The sequence below is a fragment of the Lytechinus variegatus genome, chromosome 3 (assembly GCF_018143015.1).
Source record: "Lytechinus variegatus isolate NC3 chromosome 3, Lvar_3.0, whole genome shotgun sequence".
NCBI classification, from domain to species: Eukaryota; Metazoa; Echinodermata; class Echinoidea; order Temnopleuroida; family Toxopneustidae; genus Lytechinus; species Lytechinus variegatus.
This window is the reverse complement of record NC_054742.1, coordinates 6,872,136-6,899,825: the sequence shown is the minus strand read 5'-3', so window position 1 is coordinate 6,899,825 and position 27,690 is coordinate 6,872,136. Positions and strand designations below refer to the sequence as shown.

Here is a 27,690-nt window from a genome sequence, read left to right as displayed (position 1 = left end):
TGGCTACAAGATTTTAGTTCATATATTAGGCAGTACAGTGGCATAAATCTATTCATATCAATATACACATCGACAAATATCACCCCAATTTTAATTCACAACAAAGGCAAGGTAAGATAAACATTATCAACATCAATAACCTTATCAACATTGGACAGTAATTTTGTAAATAATTGTTATTCACTAATGTTGCATTGCTGTGAGTTGTTGAGTAATCTTCCATCAAAGATCGTTTACATCGGAATTGTCTGTTGTAGTGAACACTTCAAATAAAGATGTGGAATGATTATCGAAGTTTCTCAATTCTCACTATACCATTGCTTACTTAAGATAACCTTGAATAATAAATTACTGGACCAACAACATACACAGTAACCTGGGGTTGATTTTTATTTTACAGAATCATTTGCATTTCTCTAACCATCACCATCTTAGTTCTATTATCACAATCAGAAAACATGATTGACCTAAGTTACTAAAAATACATAAAACAAAATCTTTTGTGAGTAAAGTGGTTTGTATTGCAGTAAGATGTAAAACTAGTATTTCAGATAAAATGGTATGATTTTACAGCACATGAAACAACAATCACTCTTATTGATTAATAAAAGTATGTAGGCTGGTTGCACTTGGTTTTTTTTCTAGAATGGATTATTTCAAACACACTTCTCATATAAAATAAAGGCAAGTTATATGGATCATAAATAAAACACAAATATTGAAATGTTCAAAATATCAACTATAAAAATACCGAATGGAAAATAAATCAATAAACTTTTTGTAAAAAAAAATGTGTATTGCCACAAAAAGCACAAGGCTTGTAAACAAAATATGACTTACTGTTCCAGTGGAACTTTGGTATGGAACACTTAGTACCTGACTTTTCTCTACCATCAGCCATTATATTGCAAACATACATTGCTTTTATTCACACAGTTTTACCATTCCAGTGCAATCATATTTTTCATTCCAAAACTTTCAAAACTTTTTGAATGTCGGCTATGAAATATTATCATATACTTTATTCGTGTTAAAAGGTAGTAACAGAGAAAAATATATCAGCACAACCGCAAGATAAGATATTTAATGAGATGTTCAATGATTAGGTTTTCATTTCAAATGTTAATTACTGTAATGTCATGTTCAAAGAAATGATTCTAGAAATGACATTACCTGATGCACTACATTTGGCTTGTAATAGCTAATTTTTCTCAAAACTTAAAGCTTGTGTATAGTTTTTGGTAAATCCACCAAAATGCACCTATCACTATTCCAATTCATTGCTAGCTAATATGAATGGATGTGCCCTATAACAGTTATGATGTGGAGGATATGAAATGAAAATGTGTTTTACATGGAAATTTAACTTGATCGGGTCACCCGATCAAATTAAAATATCTGTGTGTTTTTGTCTTTCAATTAAATCCTATTCCAAATCATGGAATGGGCTGAAACTTTCAAGATATGTTCTTTGTCTGTAACTTTTGGATATCTAATCACTAAATTTATAAGATAAGTGCTTGAATGCCCATTTTTTAATTTAAAACAAGCATCGCCGAGAGAGGGCGCTATATATCCAAGATTTGAATATTTGAAATTTTCTCAGAGAAGTGCAGTTGGAAAAATATCTAACGGTCTCTACGCTTCAGTAAGACTGTCATATTAGATGATATTCGATTATCAATCACATTATTGACCCTTTCTATACACAGGCTTTAATATGAAGTGATAATAATTAATACAAAGCATCTTTCATTAATTGCAGTTGAACTTGAGACAGATATACATCTGCCCAAGCAAATCATAAAATTTTTCAGTCAGTTCCCTTTGCATTAAAATTTCATAGATGATGGTTTATCTTTAAAGTTGAGACTAAATATACTGGACATAAGTACTGAGCCTTCCTCAGAACATTGTTACAAGATGAATGACTTTCATTTCAAAGATCATAATAACTTTAAAGTAATAATGATTAATGAAATTCATTAAGCTCTTTATCCACTCAGAATGGTGTATGCAACAAACAAATAAAATATAGAACATACAGTAGATATATGAAATTAAAGCCAACACTTAAGTCCAATTTTCCTTTTTCCCCTCCAAAATTCAATCCAAATCAAAATTTCTTTCTCCATTATTTGATTCACACACTATCTTCAAGCATAACATGAAGGATACAGTATAGGGTTTCAGTTGCACATCATTTTCAGAAAACTCACTTGCAAGTAAAGAACAAGACATTCTACATATCCTACTATCAAAAGCACATTAACACTGGATACATTACAACATAAATGCAATGCAACAACTCACAGGTTACACAATGTTCAAGCTTCAAATGCCATCAATTTGAACGGGAATAATAATTGCAATATTTCTTAACACTTTTTGTCTTTGAACAACAATGGCAAGAGCTGAACTATCTTTGACGTTCAAGATAAGTAGTTTTTAGCATTCATTATTCATGAATGACTTTCTCTTTAAATGAATGATACAAACCTTGATAAGAATGTCAAGGATATATGTACTATATAATCGAAAGTGATAGACATCAGTTTTAGGTATTTCATATTAGGATTACTCATTACTTGCAAGCAAAGCACATAATTTTTTTAAAATTTACACCTAGGATAAAAATGAACAGCTAGATCTACATGTACACTATTATGCTCTCTTGACTTAACAAATACTTTATAAGAGTTCAAAAATTCAGGCTTGAAAATCTAATCTAATAATATATCTTCCATTAATATATTAATCATCTCATTTTGGTATATTATGCAATAAATAAAATTAGCAAAAACAAATAATGTCTTTGCTCACTTTTCACACTAACATGTACACTTATGTAAAGTGTATTTTTGTCTACGTCTAATCAGTTGCAATATACACATTAAGAATATGAAAGGCATAACTCATTAAAGTAGTAGTATACATCATCATTCATTACTTCTGTACAACTTATCACTGGCAATAGGAAGCATGATTGGTTTACAATTACAGCTGGAATAAGAAAAAAAAATCTGAAGTTGAACTTCTAAATGTACAAATAAAATTTGTGGAATGTAAACATTTCACTAATTTGAAGATTTTTTTTTAGTTAGTATCTAACCTCACACCTGAACATCCAATGATTGAAGGAAAGAATTATCCTACATATTTTTACATGTTTAATGCAATCATATGTCACACCATTTGATCAATTCAAAATTACAAGTTGACTTTAAGTACACATCTTATGGCTGCACTTTAAATAGTGATTTGCAACATACTTAAATAATAACATGGCTTGCTTCTCTTGTACACACAGCCTCTAAACTCTCTCACAGGAGATAGTGGACTAGATGTGACTATGGTGCACAGCTTATTGAGAATCTTTGCTGATTTCAAGATCATGTTGAACCTTAGAGAAGTCTATTGGTTCTCCTGTAGCTCTAAGATATATATCTTGGATATCATCAAGGACTGTCTCAAAATGTGTAGTAGCATCATAGGAGCAAGATATGAAGATCTGTATTGGTTGGAGAAAATATCAAAACTTGATTTTATATGAACAAATAATTACTAGTTGGAAGTAAACTACAACACTTTCTTATGTTGTTTCAAATTTCCAACATGAGCAACCTCTAGTTTGTAACATGGTTTAACCGTATAAAGACAGGTCGCTCGCACTTTTTACTTTCAAGTCTCATGCAACTTTTAAGACCAAAATTGCAACCCCTGAGTACAAGTATCCGAAATTACGCAACATTTCATAAGTGCATGCACTCCTATAATTGCTCAAAAACATGAATTTGTGTACAAATCCCATGCAAGTACTGTTATTAGCCAAAATTCATAAATGTATCATTATTTTTCCTCTTACCCATTAAAATCAATTAATTTCATCTTGTTTATGGTAAAAGTAAAGTCCCTGAACATTTCCATTGAAAAAACAATTAAAAAGTTAAAAACAAAGAAATACATCAGAAATTTAGAAAATACATAAGAAAATATGTGTGATGTTGAATTTTCTTAAAAACTACATTTGATCAGATTCCTATAAAGAGTCTGTAACCAAAAATCAGCAATTTTGTGGCATTATTAATACAAATAATACGAGAAAATTTTGATTTAACACATAAATTAGTATTATTTAGCAATGAGATTTTTTGCAGAATTGGAGCTCAAAGTTGTGTAGATTATGCCATGTGTAACGCGCGTGCCAATTTTGTTATGATCATGCGATCAACCATCCCCACGCCCTAACACCCCCCCCCCCCCGACCATTCTGACTTTTTACTTTGAAGTCTTACACATCTTTTGAGACCATATTTGTAATGCCCAGATATGCGGTTGAAAAATCACACAACATTTTTTAAGTGCCATGTACTTAACCGCCAATAGGCTATGTATCAACTCAGTGGAGCGCGCCATTAAAGCCCTCTCGCGGTAGGTCGCCAGCAATCTTGTTAGCAATGCTTGTGACTAGGTTAAGTTAAACTAATCACGTTTACAAGGTCTGCAAAAAATAATGAAAACGGTGACCTTTGACCTCAAAATCGATAGGCTTCCTGGGTTCCATGATAGTATTATCATACACACCAAATTATATGAGCCAAGTTTTTTTTTAATTATTATAAATTTTATTGCTTCAAAATCAAATCACAATATACATAAACAATAGCAGCAATATAATAAATCATATACATGAGTAAAAGAAAGTGTTACAATTCAGCAAGAACATCTCGATAGTTGTTTAAAGAATTCCATTTATCAAAGTGAACTGAAAGTTTGCCTTGTTTTACTGTGATTGCTCGCTCTACTTTAAAAAAAAATAATTTCATTTTTAAAGTGTTTGAAGACGAACATTTTCTCATTGTATTTTTGTTTATAAAGAATTTTGCATAAAATATAATGGTACTGATAAGACTATTTTTTATTTTGACTCCAAAACAAATTTCCAAAACTGAAAAAGGCAAAGTAAGAATGTTTAAATTTAACTAACCATTTGTACACTTCATTCCAAAATAATTTAACAACTGGACAACCAAAAAACAGGTGCATAAGATCTTGAGTTTCATATTTACAAAAATTACAACTAGGTAAACTTTTTACCCAGTAATTTCAGATGAAAGAGGAGATTCTAGAAGCTTTACAATGGTACATGTAGGTCATTTGTCTATTGTATTTGTGTTTAATCTCGGTTTTGTTTTTTGTGGGACGCACCGTATATAACTTTCTTCCGCCACACTGAAAGTCATTGTGACCTTTGAAAAAATGATGTCAAAAGGCTCAACTTGCCCCATCAGTGGGGTAAGTTGTGCCACCTTCTGAGGTAATTTGAGCCACAAAAACTATGTACAAAATGTAGGCCGGAAGTCTTTTCACTTGTTAATGCTCTATAAATACTAACATCCCCTAAAAGTAAAAGAACTGTTATATGAATTTACTCCATTCTGCCTGCAAATCAACAGCTTTTTAAGGGTTTTTTTATTACTATTCATTACCATAAGAATCACTACGGCTCAACTTGCCCCATGTTGGCTGGCACAAATTACCCCAGTCCGAACTTATGCGATATTCTTACCTCCATGCATTTCTTATGCATCCATCATGTAAAAGACTATGACAAAAATGAGAATTCATACCTGGACTAACAATATTATTCTTATTTCTTTATTATATTTAAAGATGTGTGTGGGTAAAAAGCACTCTGCTATTTCACACTTTTTAAAAACTTTTTTGGCTTAAATTTGTATATTTCCCACTAAAAAGTACTTTTTGTTTCAAAGCTGAAAACAATGTGGTGAGGTTAAGGGTTATATATGTAATGGGTAAACAATGCATGACACCACCACAATGTCAGACTCATTCATTATTGGCCTGGGGGTGGTGGCTCAACTTGCCCCTATGCTTTAATAACTTATCCTACCTTCCCCTACTGTAGAAAGCATAATTAAAAAGGCATAAAATATGCTATGCTCCCCTAATAGGAACAAATGTGTTAAATTGGATGTCCAATTTTTTTCAGTTAATCTTTTTTTTTGTTTTCACTGCTGTGTTGCACATATAAAATCATGCATGATTAATTTATACAGTCAAATTATTACCCCGACTTTAACATAGCTTAATTCAAGAAATAATTCCTGCCATGTAACATTTACCTAACCAGAGTAGAGTATGTTATTAAAGTGTGTTGCAAAATGATGTTAATGTTACACTGTGACAGCAAGATATCAACTGCAACTTGTTGTCTGTAGTCCTGAAAACATCATATCAGGCATTTAGTTAAGGATACAATGATTACATGGGGTTTAAATTTAATGGAAGGGAGTGTTTCAATAAAATCGGAAGACCAACAAAATTGCATCTAAACGCAGAAGATGAGACACGTTTGGACAATGAATTCCATCAGCCTTCTACTAATGTACGGCTAAGATTAAATGAGTTAATAATATTTACCTTGTTCTCTTTTCCATCATCGTTTGGTTCATACATGTCAGAGACGGATACAAACTTCTTAATGATAGGACCAAGAAGATCTAATCCAGGGGCTAACTCATCTTCAGGGTTGTCTGTCTCAACTGTGGTAGCAACTAGAGCAATGTAATGTCCCTTTGTAGCAACATGATGGGCATGGGATACCACCAGTACATAGATATCTGGAAACAAAATGTGAGGAGGAAAACAAAACAACATCACCTTCTGAACATTTTCACACTGTAAAATAGAAATGAATTAGGAGAAATTCTTGCCGATTCTCTTCAAAATTGCAACTGTGAATTAGAATTTCTGTCTGCTTCACTGAAAACTCCTCTCTTGTACTGAAAACAGATCACAATAGAAATAACAAAACTTTAACAAATAAACACTATCACAACAGGGCGACTTTACATATTAAAGAATATTCACTTTCCACAGATGCCGACATTAGGGGATATGCTAATGTTTATATGTCACTATTTCATAAAATTAGTTGAATATATCTTCCACTAAGAATCTTGCTTGAAATCAGTCAAAAGTCAATCACATCATTATTGAATAGCCCATACAGATATTACATGTTATTAAGTAGTGTTAGTACATGCAGAATAAAACAAGTGGATCGCCTCTGGTAGCCTTGTCTGTATTATGTGTGTTAGTGCAGCAGTGCTGACTTTGAAAACAACTACATGTATTAAAGATGAATAATTATTTACAAAAGCACCATTCATAATATAATAATAATATTCCACATTTATATAGCGCTTAATACATCGGAACGACGTCTCTAAGCGCTTTACAGACATATTATTACCCCGGTCATCGGATCCTTGCATGCCTGCATACAATGTATGCACCTTCTCCACTCCCTGGGGAGCATTCCAACAAGAGTTCCAAGACTCAATTGCTAGGCATACTACATATAGGCTTTCACATCCTACCGGGTACCCATTTAACACCTGGGTGGAGAGTGGAAGAAAAAAAGTACTGCCGTATTTTGGTTGCAAAAACGTACTAAATACGCCAAAAGCGTACAGGTTGGCAGGTCTGCTCTCCCGTTTCATAGATGCAGGCTATGTTACAATGGAAAACACTCCATCCCTCAGATAGGATGTTAAATGGAGGCTATTTGTAGAAGAGAGTCACCACCTTTGCACATTAAGAACCCACTGCACTATTTAAGAGTAGGGGGAAACCCTGATGTAGTGGTCCACCTGCATTCCCCCAATCAGCTATATCAGGAGGAGAGACCTGCGGGTCACAGTTCTGTGTGCGCGCCCTTCTAGGCGACCTACATTGGCTGCCTCCTCCAAAAAAAGCGCCTTTGAATGTCTTTGACAGATATATGGCGCTGTACGAATGCCGTGCATCATCATCAAATTGTGATTAAGATTTTGCCACATTTTCTGCTGAATCTTTTCTATGAAACCTTGTGCAACTTTTTGAGATTTGAGACAAAATTTGGGGTGCCAGGGTAAGCTCTTCCAAATTTACATTAATGTTAACTGCACATCAGACCCAAATTGCTTATCAAGTGGAATGCCTGCATTATGAGATCCCTGATTTCACTTTCGTCATCTACACTTCACGAGGTACAGTATTGCTCGGAATAAAGTTGACACCCTCCCGAGGGGTCACGCACCTACCGCGAGACAGGCGTGAACCAAAAAATTACCGCCAGCCAATTTCACGTGTGAAATTCCCGCGGTAATTCCCGCAGGCCGCTGGCTGAAGAGAGGCCCAATTATCACGTCAAACACGAGATTTTAGTCAGATCTGATCACCATTTGTCCATGTACTTTTCGCCTCAACACTAGACACTTTTTGGTAAAAACAAGACGCAATCTCAAGCGATCCCGATGCGATCCCGTCAGTTTACTGACGGATGTTCTATTGTCACTTGGTCTATTTATCAGATGGGCTAACAACATTATGGCTAAACCCACTTTGTTCAATTCTCTTTTAATCTACCATCCAGTCATTTGCACTTCAAAATATCAACCCGATAGACAGTAGGTTGAAAAACTGCCTCGAGCGCGCGCATCAGAAAAATTCCCGCTAAAAATCCATGTGCCCAGTTCCTGACCGAGTGACCCAGTTATTGTGACATCTTTGGCTTAAAGGACGAGTAGATTCCCTTTCCACTGTTTATTTATGAAGCTAGCTAAAGGTTTATTTTTCAGTGTATATGTTATCAATGACGTCTTCCGTTTAAAAGGAGTAGATAATAATTTATGTCTTTTATTTTTATCTCCTGTTCTTCAATTCTGTAATTTTAATCAGGTACGTATTTCATTCAAAGAACGAATATTTTCATCATTTTTCTATTCATCATTCAAAGAAGAAGATTCGCTTCCCATCATAGGCGGCGGAAGCCAACAAAAATAGGAGGGGTCCACCTGAAATCTTGTGATCGACAGTTAAAAAATTTGACAAGAAAAAAAAAGGTTATCAACTAAAATTTTAGAGGGGAACCATCCTCCCACCTCAAATTTAGGGGGATCTGTCCCCCCCCCCCGCCGCCTATGCTCATCGTTTTCTGTTCATTGTTTTTTTTTAATTTTTAATCAGTAATACGTCGTTTATTTAAAGGACGAGTAGATTTGCTAACCATCATATTCTGTTTATCAATTCTGTGTTTTTTGTTTTTAATTTCATCACTTACGTTTTTATTCAAAGTAGATTCACTTTCCATCATTTTTCTGTTCATGAATTCTGTATTTGTATTTTTCTGTTACGTCGTTCATTTAAAGGGCGATTAGATTACCATTATTTTTATGTTCATTGATTGACTTTTTTTTCATGTAATCGTTACAAAGTCAATTCAAAGGACGAGTTTAATTCAGATTTGAGTTTTATTATGAAGTTATGAAATAGAGATTTAGAATTAAGTCAAAATAATCATACATTTAAATAAACAAAACAACCTATGAGATACGAGATCTACTCAGAATGGAACAGAGATTACTAGATTTGCTAACTATCATTTTCTGTTCATCAATATTTTTGTGTTTTTCCATTACTGACGACTTTTATTCAAAGAAGATTCGATTTCAATCATTTTCTGTTCATTTATTCTGTGTTTTTTTTTTCATTCAATCACTTGCGTCTTTTATTCAAAGAACATTCGCTTTCAATCATTTTTCTGTTCAATTCTGTATAGTTTAATTGCATCGTTCACTGCAAGAACGAGTTGATTACCTTCATATCATTTTTTAGTTCCATCAATTCTTTTCATTGTTTCATCAGTTACGTCTTTTATTTAAAGAAAAAAAAAACGCTTTCCCTCATTTTTCTATTCAACGATTCTGTATTTTTATTTTATCTGTTACATCGTTCATTCCAAGAACAAGTAGATTCACTTTCCATCATTCCGACGTTCAGAGGACGAGTATATTTGCTTTCCATTTTCCTGTTCATCAGTTCTGTGTTTTAATTAGTTGTTTATTCGAAGAACTAGTAAATTTGATTTCCATCATTTTCTGTAAAATTCTGTACGTTTATCGGTTACGTCTTTTATTCAAAGATTATTCACTTCCCATCATATTTCATTTTATCGCTATCGATAACACATGATTTTATACCCCAAAAAGATTACTTTTCAATATCATCATTCGTATATTATTTATTCTCATTCAATTCTTATGTCTTTCACTTTGTTTTCTTCCTGTTCTTCTTCTTTCTTTACCTTTATCACCTTCATTCGTTCATTCAACATATCATCCGTTGCTTCTCTTGTATCCTTATCTTCTTTATCCTTCATTCCTTCTCCTCGCCGTCGTCTTCTTCCTCCTACTTCTCCCTCTTTTCTCTTCGATCGGCCATCTTGAACCCCCCTTCCCGGAAAAAGAAAACCCGCAAGTGGCCCTGCTTTAAATGCCTAGCATCAGCAGTTTCTGAAAAATCTTATTCAGTCCCCCCCCTTGCATCTTCCTTAAATATTTTATATGCCTGTTAGTGTTACTCTGTTCCCTTTCTCCACGTTCATCATTCCAGCAACAGCCTGCCCCTGTAGGCTATATCGTCTTTTTACGCCCGCCCGTATGAAGGACACACTCGGTGTCCGTCTGTCCGTCCATTCGTTAACTTTTCCTTCTCAACATGATAACTCCAGTTCAACTTACCCGAGGCTTATATTATTGGTGTGTATATGATCCGGGAATTCTATTCCTTTTGAGGTCAATTAAGTCACTACCTTCCAGTTTTCTTGCTTTACCAATATACTCCATTTTCCGTGGCACAAAACATTGACAAAATATCATAAAAATGTTTATGGGAAATGTTAAAATCATATAAAAATGGTTTTCTCATTACTATAAAACATTTCACTTACGTTATAGCTGTAACGTAAAAAAACATTTAAAACATAATTCCCTATAAATGTATTTCAGTAATATTAATAAAATGTTGCAATGGTATCTTTTTATGAATTGACTCGTTTTAATCCATGTGCATATCAATTATCTCTTGCTAATATGTTTATGTATATTCATTTTAATGTTGCCCTGTGTATTGTTCGTCTATATAGAACAGACAACCAGGAATTATTGCAATTGTTTCTCTTTTTATCGACAACAGGTGATTTTTATCCAAAATATATGATAGATTTTCAATATCATCCTCATGACCATCATCGTCACCCTCATCAACACTCCGGGCCCCAAAATGCCAACTATATTGGACAATTTGGGGGTGGGTATTCATGGACTGTCTTAATACATGTTCTTTTCAAACAGTTACACAAAAGATCAGATGTGTAACTTACAGCCTTCTCATTGTTTGCTGTTCTATAATCTTCACACCTCTATTCATTGTCCACAAAAAGCGCGAGACGGTGTAATTAATTGACCCCAGTTAAGTTCACATACAGCTAGGGTTGTTCAATTCAACCACGTTTCAAGAGTAATTAATATACATGTACGAGGACATCATTCCTGATCTTATCTATCTGTCTATATAAATAATGTACACGTTCGATAGGGAAGATTGATACTGAAGAAATAAAACAATGTAAGAGTCTTGTACCGTCATATTATAAACCCCTCAAAAAAGTTCCGCAGCTCAAGTTTGAGTGCTAATAAATTTCTTAGTGTGCCATCATCATATGTAAAAGTGGTATCATTGGAAAGTATGATTATTCCTCTTTACGATCATGTGTCATTTGTAATGCCAGAGTTATCATGAAATACACAGACATGATATTAATATGCAGCAATGTAAAAAATGAAATGTTGCAAAATTCGTTGCCATGTCATGTTTGAGTTCTGCAACTCATACTGCAAATTTTAGTGCTAATAAATTTCTTAATGTGCCATCATCATGTGTAAAAGTGATATCTTTAGAAAGCATGATTATTCTTCTTTACAATCATGTGTCATTTGTCATGCTAGTGTTATCATGAACTACACAGACATGATAATACGCAGCAATGTTAGACATGAAATGTTGCAAAATGCGTCGTTTGCAATAGCGAATTTCCAATTGTTTCGAGGATGGACCGAGTGCATTCACTGTCACCTGCATGGTGGAAATTCTATAGAAATGGAGACTCTTGTTGGAAATCAATGCATTTTGCAACATTTCACTTCTGACTTTTCTCGATGTTCAGGGTGACTGCATATTCCATGATTACATAATCACAGCAAATGGCATGTCATTGTAAAGAAGAATAATTCAGCTTTCCAAAGATACCAGTTTCATCTTTTATACTTCATTAACCAAAAAGATATCACCCCCAAAACGAGTTGCAAAACTTTTTTTGAGGAGTTTATATGTGTGTCTGATGGAAACGATTGAAGTTAAACAGAAGAAAAGGCGAGATCAGAAAGGAAAGAATGATCTGAATAAATAAAATACTTAAGGGTATAGGCCTATATGCTTGAAAGAGATAGAACAAGAACGGTAGACGAATACAAGACAATAACAATTGATAGTGAAGACACAAATAAAGAATAGGACATACATGTTTCGAGGTGTCGCACCTCATCCTCAGCCTGAAAATTATTAACAGAGTCATAGGTATTTATACAGTTAGGATGTCAAGTATAAATTTCAAGAATGTACATGTAGTTACATACAGTCACTGTCTACCATGTCTGGAGACACTTGCAATCGTCACCCCAATGCTAGTTAGAATGAAATACCCATTGTTTCAAAATTCTCGATACTGCTCAAACAGATTTTCAACTAAAAAGAAAAGAAGGGCTTTTCATCAAATGGAAACAACCTCAACTATGCAATTTCCAAATAATGTTATCCATTTAATTTAACCCACCCCTATCTGATGAATCCATAGACTTTTTTTTTACTGCATTCCATTGAACAATTGAATTCACACCTTATAATCCTGTGTAACTACATTCTTGAAATTTATAATTGACATCCTAAAAGTATAAATAGCAATGACTCTGTTAATAATTTTCAGGCTGAGGATGAGGTGCGACACCTCGGAACATGTTCGTTTATTAAAATGTTATGTTCTATTCTTTATTTTTGTCTTCAATTTGGTATCGTGCCGTTCTTTTGGAAGTATCATAATTGATAGTGAATAAAATAGGGGATAGACAAGATATTCAACAAAAATTAAGAGCGATAGAAGAGGACAGGAACTATTGATATTGAGGAATAAAATAAAGGGATCGTCTTAATAGAGATTAAGAGAAATTAAGATATAGATAGCAGGCGTATGTGTACGTGTGGTTACAAGAGAGGTTGATACTGACTGATAAAATCAAATGATGGATAAATTAGAAGAACTGATGATTGAAGAAATAGAAATAACCCACCCCTCACCTAGTCTGCTGGGCAAACCCTTCACTCGAAATAAGGGTCTGAATGTGCAGCCTACTCATGCCTTGTGTACTGAAGGCTCTCTCGCTCAGGATTGGAACAGCAAGTTTTGTATGTGCTAGTCTTTGCGTGGAGGCACACTTGTTCCAATGAGGGTCTGTGCCTGCAAACTACCCCTCACCCATGATGATGCCAGGTCGTCCTCGACTATACCCGATGTTCAAACTATAACTATGTTGTGCATTAGATTAATAAGGTAAGTTTATCTTTCCACATTTCTAGCTGATTGATTTATTTTATTTTTTTCATTCTTACACATTCATGAAAAACGTACTGCGAAATTTAATGTCACTTCATTGGATATATTTCTTTATTTAATTTATGTATACTGCCACTTCCTGACTCGTTTCCATTGTTTTATTGCTTGGTTTTCCCTCATTCGCTCCGTCAATCATTTTAATCACAGCATCACTATTGAAGTTTAGGGGTGGATCCAACTTTTTCAACGGGGGGGGGGGGGGGTATGCTTATTCAGTAAAATCTTACAAGTTGAAAAAAAATGTGTTTCACTCCCAAATGAAGGTAATATATGCCACGAAAAGTCTGAACATTCTTAACAGAACGGAAACACGCAATGACAAGCTCGGTCGCTTTTCTCACTTCAATTTTTTTTTATTTTATGCATCTCCCCCCCCCCCCGAAAAAAAATTCTGCATATAACCAAGGGTCAGGTCACTTACGTATGTCCGTTATTTTACCACAATAAATGTTTCAATGGTTCTCGATGGAGAGGGTGCTACCCCCCCCCCCCCCCCGTTCCTCTACAGCTCAAATTCACTTTTTTTTATCTCGAAGTTTGTTTCGATTTCAAATGGGATTTTCAATTTCAGAAACATTTTCCTTAGTAATTGTTCCCATCCTTTATATTAAAAGCTCTCGCTATGCCTCTTAGAACTTTTTTTTGTCGTATTTCTCAGTGATATTAGGCATAATCTATTCAGTCTACTCCTAAATCATACCATAATTAAGAGAAAAACCCATCTCGTGCGAGTACTCGTTAGCGCTTTTGCAGATACCGTACCATACCAGCGAGCTCGAAAGAAAATCAGATTGCTCGAACTAAGTTACAACAAAATCACCAAATAGAAAGTATTTCGTGCTTTTGTGCTATCCCAGTGATTGTTACTGAACCTAAACTCATTTTCTTCAGTTAAATGATACAGGTATTGTATTTTTTAATGATGGACGTCCATTTTATAGACAAAATCGGAATATTATGCACTGTCACTGTCTTCTCGGCCTCTGCTCACAATGTACGGTAACCGGTACCGTATACTAGTAGTACAGTAGCTAGCTAAACTCGTACTAGTGGTTTGACGTAGTGACACTGACAGTGATTGTAGCTAGCTACATGTAGTTACTTAGTACTAGCCTTGTACACTTCTTCAAAAGACTACCAAATTAGGCCTAACGTTGATCGTATACCCATATATGCTTACTCTCGGGCTTACTCTGTCGTTGTCGCAATGCAGATATCGCCGAGTGAGGGATAAGCACAAACAAGCCTTCACAAAGCACAAGCAAATGTTTATTCCGGCACTAAAACTTAACTGAAGACATTCATACTTACAGTTAATTGTCGTGATGTTAATCAGGACAATTTAATTCATTGTCTGACTTCAGTGGTTCATCTTTGTGCCTTCAGGATAATATGATCCACCGTTGGGTCTTAGTTAAGACCAAATATTTACTTATTGACAAATATACACCTTTATTTGTTTATTAGAACATTCAGGTACAAAAGATCAGCATACAATTGTTTTTCATCAATGACCAAAGGAAAACATAAAAACTATAAATCATCATATAATACATGAAAATATAGTCAAAATCTAAGTCAAAAAAAGACAAAGATAACAATACTTGGTAACAGACGGTAGATAAATATTGTGATTATACGAATCAAACTAATATCTATATATCAAATTAAATACATGTATCTAAGGAACGATAAGGCAAGGGAAAAGTGAGTCGAGCAAACATTAGTCTAAAAATGTAGACCCACATCAGCAGTGTGTGTACCTCAGCTGATTCAACGAGTCTGCATAGCAGACTATGTCTACGGAGGCTGCAGAAGCTTCGCTCGACCTTTCAGGCTGGTTTGCTGTGCAAACCAGCACCTCACGAGCCATTATGCCATGGTAACATTTGTTCCACGGCGGCCGTACGGCAAGTCGAAAACAGCCGTTTTAACATTTTTTTGTCCAACTACATATTGGTGGTTTGAATCAAAATGGATAAAACTGCTGTTTTCGACTCGCCGTACGGCCGCCGTGGAACAAATGTGACCATGGTATAAGCAAGCATTGGCGTACCTACGGCGGGGGGGGGGGTCAGATGGGAGAGAGTGCCCCCCCCCCTGACGAGCGACACACAGATGGCCTGCTACTTTGGTCTTGAATTTTATTTTTTTTTGCTTGTAATTTTTTTTCTGATACGAAATCCTTTATTTGTGGTTGAAGACTTTTTGGCTGGCCAAAATTTTTCCTGATACGAAATCCTTCATTTGTTCTTGTAGACTTTTTTTTTGGTTGCTTGTCAATTTTTTTGGGCGGACGAATTTGCCCTCCCCCTTGCTGGAAAATCTGAGGTACGCCACTGCGAGCAAGAGAGATGACAGCAGACAATGACAGAGGTGACGTGAATCAGTGAGAGGAGAGAATATAAAAACAATTCTGAAAACTATCATTCAAACAATGAAAGATTAATTAAACTTTAAGAAGATATATGCATATTATGACGATCCGGTGACAATAAATTGACACTTAAAAATATTTTATCTTTGTTCATCCATTAACACCAGCTTGAACGTCGGATAATATTGAATATAGAGCTTTGCAATATTACACCAAAAAAGTCAAAAGGATTAAAGAATGGAGGAAAAAAAGATAGGGATCGAGGGAGAAGTGACCTGAGATATTGATTCAGTAAAAATTTAATGAGTGAGACATGGGTCAAATGGAAATATATCAACATAAAAAACGATAAAAATAGAATATGAGGAAACAAGGGAAAAAACAACACTGATTATAATTAAGCATGAGTAATCAATTCGTGGTGCAATCATTTAATATGCCTTGTACGTGCTGTGTTTTTGTGACTTGATCGAGTGGTGGGAGAAACAAAGTAGTTTATCATTCCTTATATCATAATAACGGCAGGAGGATTGTTGGGCAATAATGCACTGAAAATATTAAAATTAAATAATTATAGTTGCGAACAAGTGAGAGAATGACGATAAAGGAATGTAAGAAATTAAAGGAAATAGACGATAGGTCTGTTTTTTCCAGCCTCGGTGTCTCTTGCTCAATCTAACCACCCCGCCCCCACGCCCTCTCTATCCATTATCTAATGCTCTCTCTCCCTCTCTCTTGATCATCCCCGTCTCTCGTATCTGTCGCTCTCTCCTCTTGCTCGACTCTGTCCCTCCGTTATTGGGTGCTCCCTTTTTCTTGTAACTATTTACAACTTATCCCAGAAAGTACATGATCTCATCTCGACCCGACTTTCGTTCAAAGAAGTTCAGAAAGATGACAATTTGAGGGCGATGACACGAGCGTGCATTAAAATTGTGCACTGGCGCAAAGCTAAACATCAAGCCATGACATTTTTGTTTGGGTTTCGAGGAGATCGAGACGGCATCTTACGGCAATAAGTTGCTGTATTGTAATTTCGAGAGAGACATCGCGGCAAGTCAGGAGGGCTAATTTGAACCATGTGAGTTGTCTAAATTGTGACATTTTATTATCAACATAAGATCGTCCCTCCTTCTGCGGTATTACCGCGGTAATACACGAGATTTTTATTAAAAAAATCTCGTGGTAATTACCGCCGTAATTTCTCTTGGCAGGAGACTCCCGCCGATGGGAATTTGCTGGTGGTAATCGCGCGGTACCCGATCTCCCGTCGACTTACGCGGTACAGCGCGGTAATGTGTCAACTTTATTCCGAGCAATACTGTATCATACTTCTGGAACCAGCTAAGTATTTTAATTTGCTTTAGATGCTTTTTCTATGTTCTCATCACCAAAATAATAATGAACAGTTTATTACTAGCTCTTACTATCCACAAGATTTCAACTTAAAATGTAATTCAGTACTCACCAGATTTGCGATTAACCTGGCTCTGAGGGATAATAATCTGACAAGAAGCTGCTTCAGAGGTGTTAGGTACAGGGTGATCCAATAAACAGATGGCACGAACAACCTGTCCAGCCTTCTTAACTCTTTCAGGAAAGTATGTAGGATCTCCAATCACCATGCTGCACTTGGCAGTCTCATCACCAGACTTTACTCCTGTAACCTTTCCATCTTGATCCACTACAATCTCATCTATTGGTTTATCTAGCATGTAGGTACCACCGTAGATAGCAGACAGTCTGATTGGAATTGAATCATAGCAATGAAGGTAAATATCGGTTAGATGAAGAAATAGGCAATAAAATATGTGTCACTCATCAAGATGATCAACAATTGACTTGAAAATCCTGTCAAGTACACTGACATACAGGGGAAATATAAGACCACGATCATAATCAAGTAACATGATTTGTTAACCTGATTTTCCAATAGCTGCATGGTTCTAATAATGGCTGATAAGTTAAATGTATGATTTTAAAATTTAAGGACAAGTCCACCCTAACAAAAAAGTTGATTTGAAAAAAGGAGAAATATCCAACAAGCAAAACGCTGAAAATTTCATCAAAATTGGATATAATTAATAAGAAAGTTATGACATTTTAAAGTTTCACTTAATTTCACAAACAGCTATATGCACATCCTGGTTGGTATGCAAATACTGGCAGACTGGTGACTGGGAAATATTCTAATTTTCTCCTTGTTAAGTGAAACAAAGTTTTATTTCTCCCAGAACATGTATATGTTTATGGTTAAGTTAAGTTGGTCCTTATTGTCAAATCTGTAAAAATTGAAATATTTTATTATTCAAACAATTAAAAACAAAAGAAATAGTGAGTGATGGACATCATCGACTCTCTCATTTGCATATCGCTGAGTTGTGCATTTAACTGTTTTGTGACAAATAAGCAAAATTTTAAAATGTCATAAATTTCTTATTTTACATCAGATTTTGATGAAATTTGCGGCGTTAGATTTGTTTGATTTTTCTCTATTTATTCAAATCAACAATTTTCTGGGGTGGACTTGACCTTTAGGTACTAACACTGTTATTACATCTATCTCAACACATGTTAAAGGGGAAATGAACTGTGTGTGGTCTCTCATTGACTGTGTGTTATAAATAATTTACAAAAAACACCATTCATATAATGATACAATACTACGTTCATTGATATTTGACCTTGATCATGTGAATTAGTTTGTCAGTGATACTTGATTACCCCTATAATCACATTTTATACACTATATCTATGACAGCAATCTAATAATTACCTCTAAAATGTCCAAAGTTCAATGACCTTAAATGACCTTTGACTTTCGTCATGTGACCTGAAACTCGCATGAGATGTTCTAAAGATACTTGATGAACTAGACCAATATTTTTACAGAGTTATGATGGTAATTCCAACAAATACCCCCAATATGGCCAAAGTCTATCGACCTTTGACCTTGGTCATGTGACCTGAAACTCGCACAAGATGTTAATTGATACCTGGTTACTCTAATGTCCATCTTTTATGAACTAGACCAATACACTTACAGAGTTATGATGGTAATTCAACAAAAAAAACACAAAAACCAACATTGCCAAAGTTCATTGACCTTTAACCTTGGTCATGTGACCTGAAACTTGCACAGGATGTTCAGTGATACTTGATTACTCTTATGTCCAAGTTTCATGAATCAAATCCATAAACTTTCAAAGTTATGATGGTAATTCAAAAGATACCCCCAATTTGGCCAAAGTTCATTGATATTAAATGACCTTTGACATTGGTCATGTGATGTGAAACTCAAGCAGGATGTTCAGTAATACTTGATTAACCTTTGGTCCAAGTTTCATGAACTAGGTCCATATATATTCTAAATTATGATGACATTTCAAAAACTTAACCTTAACTTAAGATTTTGATGTTGATTCCCCCAACATGGTCCAAGTTCATTGACCCTAATTAATCTTATGGCCAAGTTTCATGAACTAGGTCCATATACTTTCTAAGTTATGCTGTCATTTCAAAAACTTAACCTTCAGTTAAGGTTTGGTGTTGACGCCGCCGCCGTCGGAAAAGCGGTGCCTATAGTCGTGAAGGCCCCCCTTGACGCCGCCGCAGTCGGAAAAGCGGCGCCTGTAGTCTCACTCTGCTTTGCAGAGTGAAGGCCCCCCTTGAGATCTCAGCCGTTGAATGCGCGATCGTGCCGAAAATTGGCACGCGGGTTGCCTGGGACATAATCTACAGAATTGTATAGTAGTCTTTTTCATGCGAATCGCTATTAATTATGGTAATTTCCTGGTCAATAAAAATTTCGACATTACAAAGCCACCTGCAGATTGTGATTTCAAGTCAGAAAAATAAGCAAAAGCATTCCCAGAACCAAGTTTAGGATTGGTGTTCAAAATGCTTAGATTCTCTTCACAATGGATGCATAAATACAACACAAGACACTTGAGTTATTTAAACTATATTCAATTAATTGCTACAGTGATAAATGGGTGTAACATCACATTTTTGTGCTCTATAGGTGTGCCATGATTATTTATCAATGTACAATGTTGTTCACTCCACAAAATGTTCACTTCTTTTTTTTTTATATTCCGCTCTTAAGAAAAAACAAACAGTTGGACACAATAAAAGAGTATTGTTTTCACATAGTCATCTGAAGATTAATGACTGAAATGGGTTTCATGGACTTTGGTCAAAAAATGAAGAAATCTTTTATGAATTAATTGAGTAATATGCCATTAATAACATAGTCTCTGTTACATTGAAAGAAAAGTATTCTTGAAAACTTGATCCAAAGACTCAAAGAGTCAAGAACCTGATTTCTATATTACCCCTTCATCAAACTTTGCTTGGTTTGTACCTACCTAGCAAATCCTTGTGGTAACTCTCCAAGACCATACATTGGATAGAGGTATGGTGACTTGCCATAACGGGCAAGGCTTTCAGAGTACAGTTTGATCCTCTTTATAGTCTTCCCACATGGTTCATTTAGATAGCTATAAAATAACAGATAAAGACCTTTTAGTCCAGCAATGAAAATGGTATACAAATGGTACAACTAATCAAGGATAAGGATTGTAAGAATATCCCTCGGAAGGTATTTTTGGAACAGTTGGAACACACTCGAGGCATAGCTGTGGTGAGGGCTCTTTCATACGTAATAATTGATGCAATCCTTATTAAGCAAAATAATGTGCATAAATGCATATTATGTTTCATAAGAGAGTGATTAAGGTATTTGTTAGTTGATAAACCATCCTTATCTCAAAACAACAATCAGTCAATAGAACTATTCGTTAGTTTCAGCCACTAAATTTCTTGGTGCTGAAATGAACCATCATATCAGTCAATTGATAAAAAAGACAGAAAAGAAAGAAAGAAAAATCAATTTTGAGATTTTAGCAGAAAATGAAAATACTGCTGTTGAAAATTTCTAGGCAGCAATTTATTATAATTTCTGAGATATGTAGGGATTTTCACATTTTTGATAAAATGAGCAAATCCCATTGGAAATGTGTACTGTAGCACAGCAAAAAACGGCTGCGCTCATTTAATATGCAAATGCGAGGACAGCCAAACCATTGTATCTGCATGCATTGAATTTGCACATGAAAGAGTAATAAAATGTTTTGCTTGATCTCACGCATTGAAATTGTGGTCAGGATTGTTTTATTCCCATGGCGTTTTGTACAGGGAAAATCTAAACCGCTCAAACTGAATTTATGAGCATATCAATTTTGCGATATCTTCTCTAATTCTTGGTACTGAATAAAGATACCAATGTGAGCATGTGTTTTCTACCATGTTCATTTAGCAATTTATATCCTGTATGGCTTGGGATAAAAGTACAAATTACAGTAAGCTTTGGAGTTGATTTTCTCTGAAATGGGTTTCACAATGATATTGTGATGACAATGATTTAGATTACAAAATGACTGGTCAGGTGATAGATTTCAGTCATTTATTCGATTAGGATCCATATTATCATTTTACAATAAAGGATCATTTCAGAATAGTCTTGGAATGTTGGAGGTTGTTAATTTAGGTTACAAGAATGGAGGAATCTTTGATAAATGAAACTGCATTGTTGGAAAAGTAACAAAGATTCTTTCCTTCAAATTTAACTAGTCAACTTGTCTAACTAGTGGCCATTCAAATAGAGATAAGGTTTAAAGAAAGCATTTGAACTGCTTCAGCTAACAGCAAATACACAATATCTTTAAAACAGTCATTTAAACCATATCTGATATCAGATTGGTCTCACTTGTATACTGAAGAGATATGGATTAAAATCGAATTGAATCACTTCTAACACAAATTAAATAAATAAAACTTATAATAGAAAGTAATAAGTTACAGGGAGCATTACCTGTCATCTCTATAAAGAGCTATGGCATGACCAGTGAAATCAATGGTAGATTCATCTAAGTCAAATCTTTTGTAGAGTTCCTTTGCAGTGGTCTTCTCTGGATCAACCTCATCTTTCAAATCATCAGGGTTGAATTCAACAATGTACTTCAAGAATGCTTGGAATTTGGTCTTCTCCACCAAACCAAACAAAGCTGCAGGGAGAGATTTACAACTATTTAATCATATACATACAATTACCACCTGCTAATAAAGATTCCTTATAACAAAATTCATATCCATGTAAAATGGTAATGACATTGCACTGACTGTTCCCTTTGCCCTATACTCCAAAAGATGAGGGATAAAAGTGTTAAGCTTTTAAAAATTGCCATTTTGAAGTAGACAAAGAAGACATAAAACATCACAGTGTGATCTTTTCCCATTACATATCTATTGCGATAAATGTTGAGGGGGCTGAATCAGCACCCCTCCCCCACCCCATCTTATTAAGGGAAGCTACACAATCGAGAAAAGGAAAACTGTTTACTGAACAATATTTAAATTATTTTTAAATCATAAACAAGTCTTGACAAGTGAGAAAAGTCCAAGCATAAGGGCATAGAACTTGTCCAGTATTAACTTTTTTAATTGTCAATGAGAATGCTTCAGAGATTACAGAACATTGTAATGTAATTATAAAAGTTATACACTAAAGCAGAATAAAAACATTGGTAACTTGTCCATGCCTGTCCCCCCCCATATCAAAGCCCTCTGCCGCAACTTCGCTCTTTCTTTCCCTATCTCTCTCTATCCCTTCATCCCAAATCCTCCTCTCCTCTGCTCTAAGTGCTACTCATCTTATCCCTTCTTCACATACTTACAAGATGAGATTGCTTCCTTTTCTGTAGCTGGTACCTTGTGGACCTTTCCCTTCTTGAAGACATAGCTCCCTTCTACAGACTTGAATTCAAGGTAACGAGTCACTCCAGAATTAATCAGTACGGTCACCAGCTTACCTGTGTATGAGGAATAAGTGAATTTGATATTTTCAAAAGATCTAGAATGAAGGTATTATCAGATAATCTGTTTTTCTGATTTGGAAACAGAAACAGTAGCAAAAATGGGAGTATTGAGTCAAAACTGATTCTGATTTTGTGATTTTCAATAGAAAATGGTCCTTTGGCAATCATATTTATCTGAAATAAATTATATAAAATCAAACAATTGAAAAAATTAACATCTTTTTTCCTTAAAAAGTGTGTTATATTTTAAACTGATGTACATGTAGGGTTTGATTCATCCAGGAAAAGTCAAATTACGATGGAAATAAATAAATCTATTCTTCTGGACTTACTTTGATTGAAACAGAGAACACTTTCACGTCCGATCCGGGATGCTTCTTCAGCTCTTATGAATTGGCATTGAGAGGGGGGTCCGTGAGGCGGTCTACGTCAACGCAAAGAACACATTTCTCAACAAAGGAGGATTACGACATAACCTCTCTTGGATTTACAATCCTGTAATTCGAAAAATTTCTCGACGTCTCCAAGACAATAACGTCGACGGTGCTTCGGCGCCAATTGGCAATGACGATTTCCTGCCAATTCATAAGAGCTGAAGAAGCGTCCCGGATCGGACGTGAAACTGTTCTCCGTTTCAATCAAAGTAAGTCCTGATGAATAGATTTATTTTTTTCATCGTAATGTGTAATATTTTGTTCTCTACACTATGAAAATCTAACAACTTTAGATGTCTTTTACTTTGCTTTGAAAAAAACAGAAAATAAAATTCAATTCAAATCAATTTATTTTCCTCAGAAAAAAAAAAACAATAAAAATAGTCCAAACATAATCAGTAACATAGTTATTAAAACATACACTGTACCATACATGTGTACATCAGGGATTACTTTGCAATTAGTCTCTCAACTTTTAAATAAGAATTTAACAATCAAAATTCAATGTCAAAAAATGAGAAATTAACAACATAAATCAACCAACAGGAATGGTTAGCAAAGATTTGTTTGTTGCAAAACAATGCACATGGACATTGGACTTTCATTCTAAAATCTAGTTATTATTTTACCTGTTGCCATGAGAAATTTCGGGATGAGATCAACGTTCCAGTCTCTACCTCTCCCCATACTCTCAGGAATATCTTCAGCCTCCCTATTACAGTGTTTGAACAACTATAAAACAAAAGTAGAAAAAATAATAATAATAGTAAGCAGGTTGCCACAAATCAAGAGAAGTTAAAATCAGTTTTTTTTCTCTATTTATAGATATAATCATTTTCAGGCCAAAGTTTCCCTTAAAGTCGCTTTACTTTAACAGGGGAGATAGGGGTCGGGTTAGTTGGAAAGCAGGGTAAGTTGAAACTGTAATTTTCTTAAACACCTATAAATGAAATACTGACCTCTATTTATTGCCATTAGCATGACAGACAACACTGTGCAACAAACTTGTATCGGCAGCAGAGAAACACTGTTAGCTTTATTGCACTAACACTGCGCTAACAAAGGGCCGTTACAACTGGTAATCTCGCCGTGACAGCTATATGGAGCTATTAATGCATTTTTTACATCTGGGATCAACGCTTGATCATTATTCTTTAACAAATCAGCTACTAACAACATGGGTAGAATGATCGCACAGAAGGCGTAGAAAAAACTGTTAGGGCGCCGTTAGGCACAAGTGTTGTTAGGGGATTTGAGTCCGGCAAAATCTATAATTTGTGCGTAGTGATCTAGATTTAACTTAAGATTTAGTTATGATTATTTGCACATCCTACAAGTTTAAAATCTTGTCTAGGAAAGGGTAAAGGAATGTAATTTATTATCATATACATGTAGGCCTACAAAAATTTCCTTATAATTACATTACAAACATGAAATCAAATGACAGCAAGAAGTAAATATAAATAGTTACTTATTTAAAAAGATTAAGCAAATTAGCCTATAATGATATTACGATGGAGATTCTGTATCAAAAGAAAATGCATTTGAACAGGAATATGCAATGAGGGTCTGTTGTATGAGACAAAATTAGGTTTATTTAAATTTTGTCCACCCAGAATATTGCGTCAAAGATCATCAATTTATACTCGGGTGACATATACACATTTGACACAATTACGAGTTCATTTCAATAAAATCAGAAAAAGGGGAAAGAGCTAGAGGATATGGCATCAGTGTTGCATTTATTGCATATTCATTGCCACGTGCTGCTCAGTAATACCATTTGCAAAATACAGTGTTAAATTTTTAATATTCAAGAATTTTGTTATATTTTTATCAGATTTTGATGAAATTTTCAGCAATGTGCTCATCTAGTTTTACTCCATTTATTTATATATTGTTGTGTGGGCCTGGAATACCCCTTTAATTTGGTCGAGGTCTATTTTAAATTACTTGGTATAAGAAAGGGAGACACATTTTGAAAGGAGAAATTATTCACTAACATCATCACTATTGGTGCCCTTGGCACTGTTAGCGATTGGTTAACATTAGCGCCACTGTTAGCTTCTGCTGGGCCTTTTATTGTTAGACCTCCATCAGTAATACAACCTTCAAAAGTTCACGGTGGCATCCGCTATCACCATGAGGTTAAAGAGAAGATATTTTGGTCTGCATCATTCTTCAAATAATGAAGGATGTAATCCTAAAATAAATTTATTTTTCTTGAATTGACTAATTCATACATTAACATAACTTAACATTAACTTGTGCAGCTACTATTTCAGATATGCACTTCAGTTATGTGGAAAAAAAGTATCAAATGTCCCATAAGTCACAATGGAATTGACCTACTGTATTTATTTTATTTTCCCCCAAGGAAAACTTTCCCTTTAATTCCATAGATACTAACAGACTATTAGTCATATCAGACAGTTGAGAACTTGAGAGTAGAGTCCTACAGTACTACATTGTATTGATAAATAGTTCACACTTAAATTCAGACACACAATCATGTACATGTAGATGACCAAGGTCACTCACTGCTCCATCAAAGCACTATAACCTTCGTGACATTAAAAATTACATTGGGCTTATTCAGACTACCACAAAATGCCATAACACCAGGTATTATCATACAGTCCTTTAGCAATACAATAAAACAGATATTTTGGTCTGCATCAATTGCCTGTTCAATACGAGAGCATGTAAGACAAAGGACCGAATATCCCTTTATATTAGGCTACTCTACAAAGTATGGCAAGTGCTGTATTGAACAATTTAATGCACACACGCGATTGGGCTGAAAATACAAGTCGTTCAAGCAATGAATGCAACAATAATCAATCATGTCAAGATATATAAGCTGAATTATCAAATTGAATTTATTTATAAGTGAGGACTGTGAGGTCATAGTTATTGAAATCAACTACAGTGTAGCTCAATCAAAATTTTTTTTTTTTTGGGGGGGGTTGGGATGGATGAATAATAATAATATTGGATGACTATATTTTATGGAATCCCAGAAATATTCCACTTGTTTGGGCCAATTTTGGCCCTAACTCTATATCCTTGTAATATTCCTGGAGAAGGTACTTGCCGAAATGAAGAGAATATTAACAGAGATTTTCCATGATCATGGGTATTTTGGTAAAGTGGAAGCAAATTAAAAGAATTTTCTCAAACCAGCAATCCCTGTTGGGGGGGGCACTTCCATTGACGAGTGGATACCACGTGCGAGCATGGGGTTTTGAAAAGCACCCGAAACAAGTATTTTCCATGTTCTGAAAATGCACCCCTTATTGTATTGGAAACAAAACGGTACCCTAAACAAGTAAACCAAATCTTGATTATCACCACCGACATCGGCTTTACCTTTACTTTCATTGGGTTAATCTAGTACCACCCACACACCACGCTCAAATCAGACCCTAAACACCAGTGTTGGGGTAAAAAGTACATCCTTTATAAAGTATTTCAGTATTTTATACCCTCGCAAATTGGACCGTAAAAATATAGTTTCTAACATGAAATATATACCCTTTTTTCATTATTGTAGGGTTTTTGACACCCTTATTAGGTAGGCCCGTTTCGGGTACACGTGTACATGCACGGTCAAGTCAGTGCACGTGTACTAAATTCCATCACCGTGTACACGGTAGCATCTGCATAAAGCTTGCATGGGACTACAAAGTCAGTGAACAAGCTCACAGCCTTACATTAAATCTTAGTTCTCAGACACTGCACATGTTTTAATTACCAATATGTCAATATATTTCAATTCATCTAGAGTGAGCTCACTTCCAAAATTGCTGATTTAATCCACATTCATTCTGGAGACTCAAGTTTTTGTACCACGAAATGAGTCTGCTCCGGTCTCGAAAGCGCTGCTCAATCACACTCAGAGCCAATTTGAGAATCACCAATTGCGACAGCGATCATTGCTACAATTTACGTGTTATACGCTTGTACACATGTGCTACAAGCCTACAAACACTCCTGAAATTGGCAACAAAACAATGAATCAATCGATAACTTCAGTTACACTTAATTCTGCAGCGATCTGTGCATGCATGTACGGTACAGTAAAAAACATGCGCATCCAACAAGCGCCGGCGCTAGCTAGGGCCATGCACTGATTTTCTTTTGCATTCTTTATTAATTTAATGCGCTGCTAAGCTGACTAAACTTTTAATTTGCACCAATTTTTGTGGATTGATATTTCAAACTTCTAAGGTAAGCTTTAAAACCGTGACTTAGGCTATATAAACCCCTTTTTATGACATGTTGATGCGGGTCCGTGTCGACATGAAAACATAACTCGCTCTCACAGTGTTTACAACGTGTACAGGACCGAAAAACACGCCATGTACATGTGCATCAAAAATGGACTTTCAAAACGGGCCTATTATTAGGTTATGTACATAACAT

At 35.1% G+C, this 27,690-nt stretch overlaps 1 protein-coding gene across 1 annotated transcript in view; it reads right to left on the bottom strand.

Moving 5' to 3' along the window:
* Nucleotides 1-1,714: 1,714 nt before the first annotated feature.
* LOC121410097 (rab GDP dissociation inhibitor alpha-like) overlaps nt 1,715-27,690 on the bottom strand; it is a 40,653-nt gene continuing 14,677 nt past the window's right edge. Inside the window, exons 3-9 of the mRNA XM_041601967.1 lie at nt 23,892-23,994; nt 22,688-22,822; nt 21,826-22,018; nt 20,321-20,452; nt 17,419-17,693; nt 6,445-6,644; nt 1,715-3,511 (exon numbers count right to left, since the gene is read on the bottom strand). Of these exons, the coding sequence (XP_041457901.1) occupies nt 3,365-3,511; nt 6,445-6,644; nt 17,419-17,693; nt 20,321-20,452; nt 21,826-22,018; nt 22,688-22,822; nt 23,892-23,994 (1,185 nt within the window). The 3' untranslated portion in view covers nt 1,715-3,364. The remainder of the gene's footprint in view (nt 3,512-6,444; nt 6,645-17,418; nt 17,694-20,320; nt 20,453-21,825; nt 22,019-22,687; nt 22,823-23,891; nt 23,995-27,690) is intronic.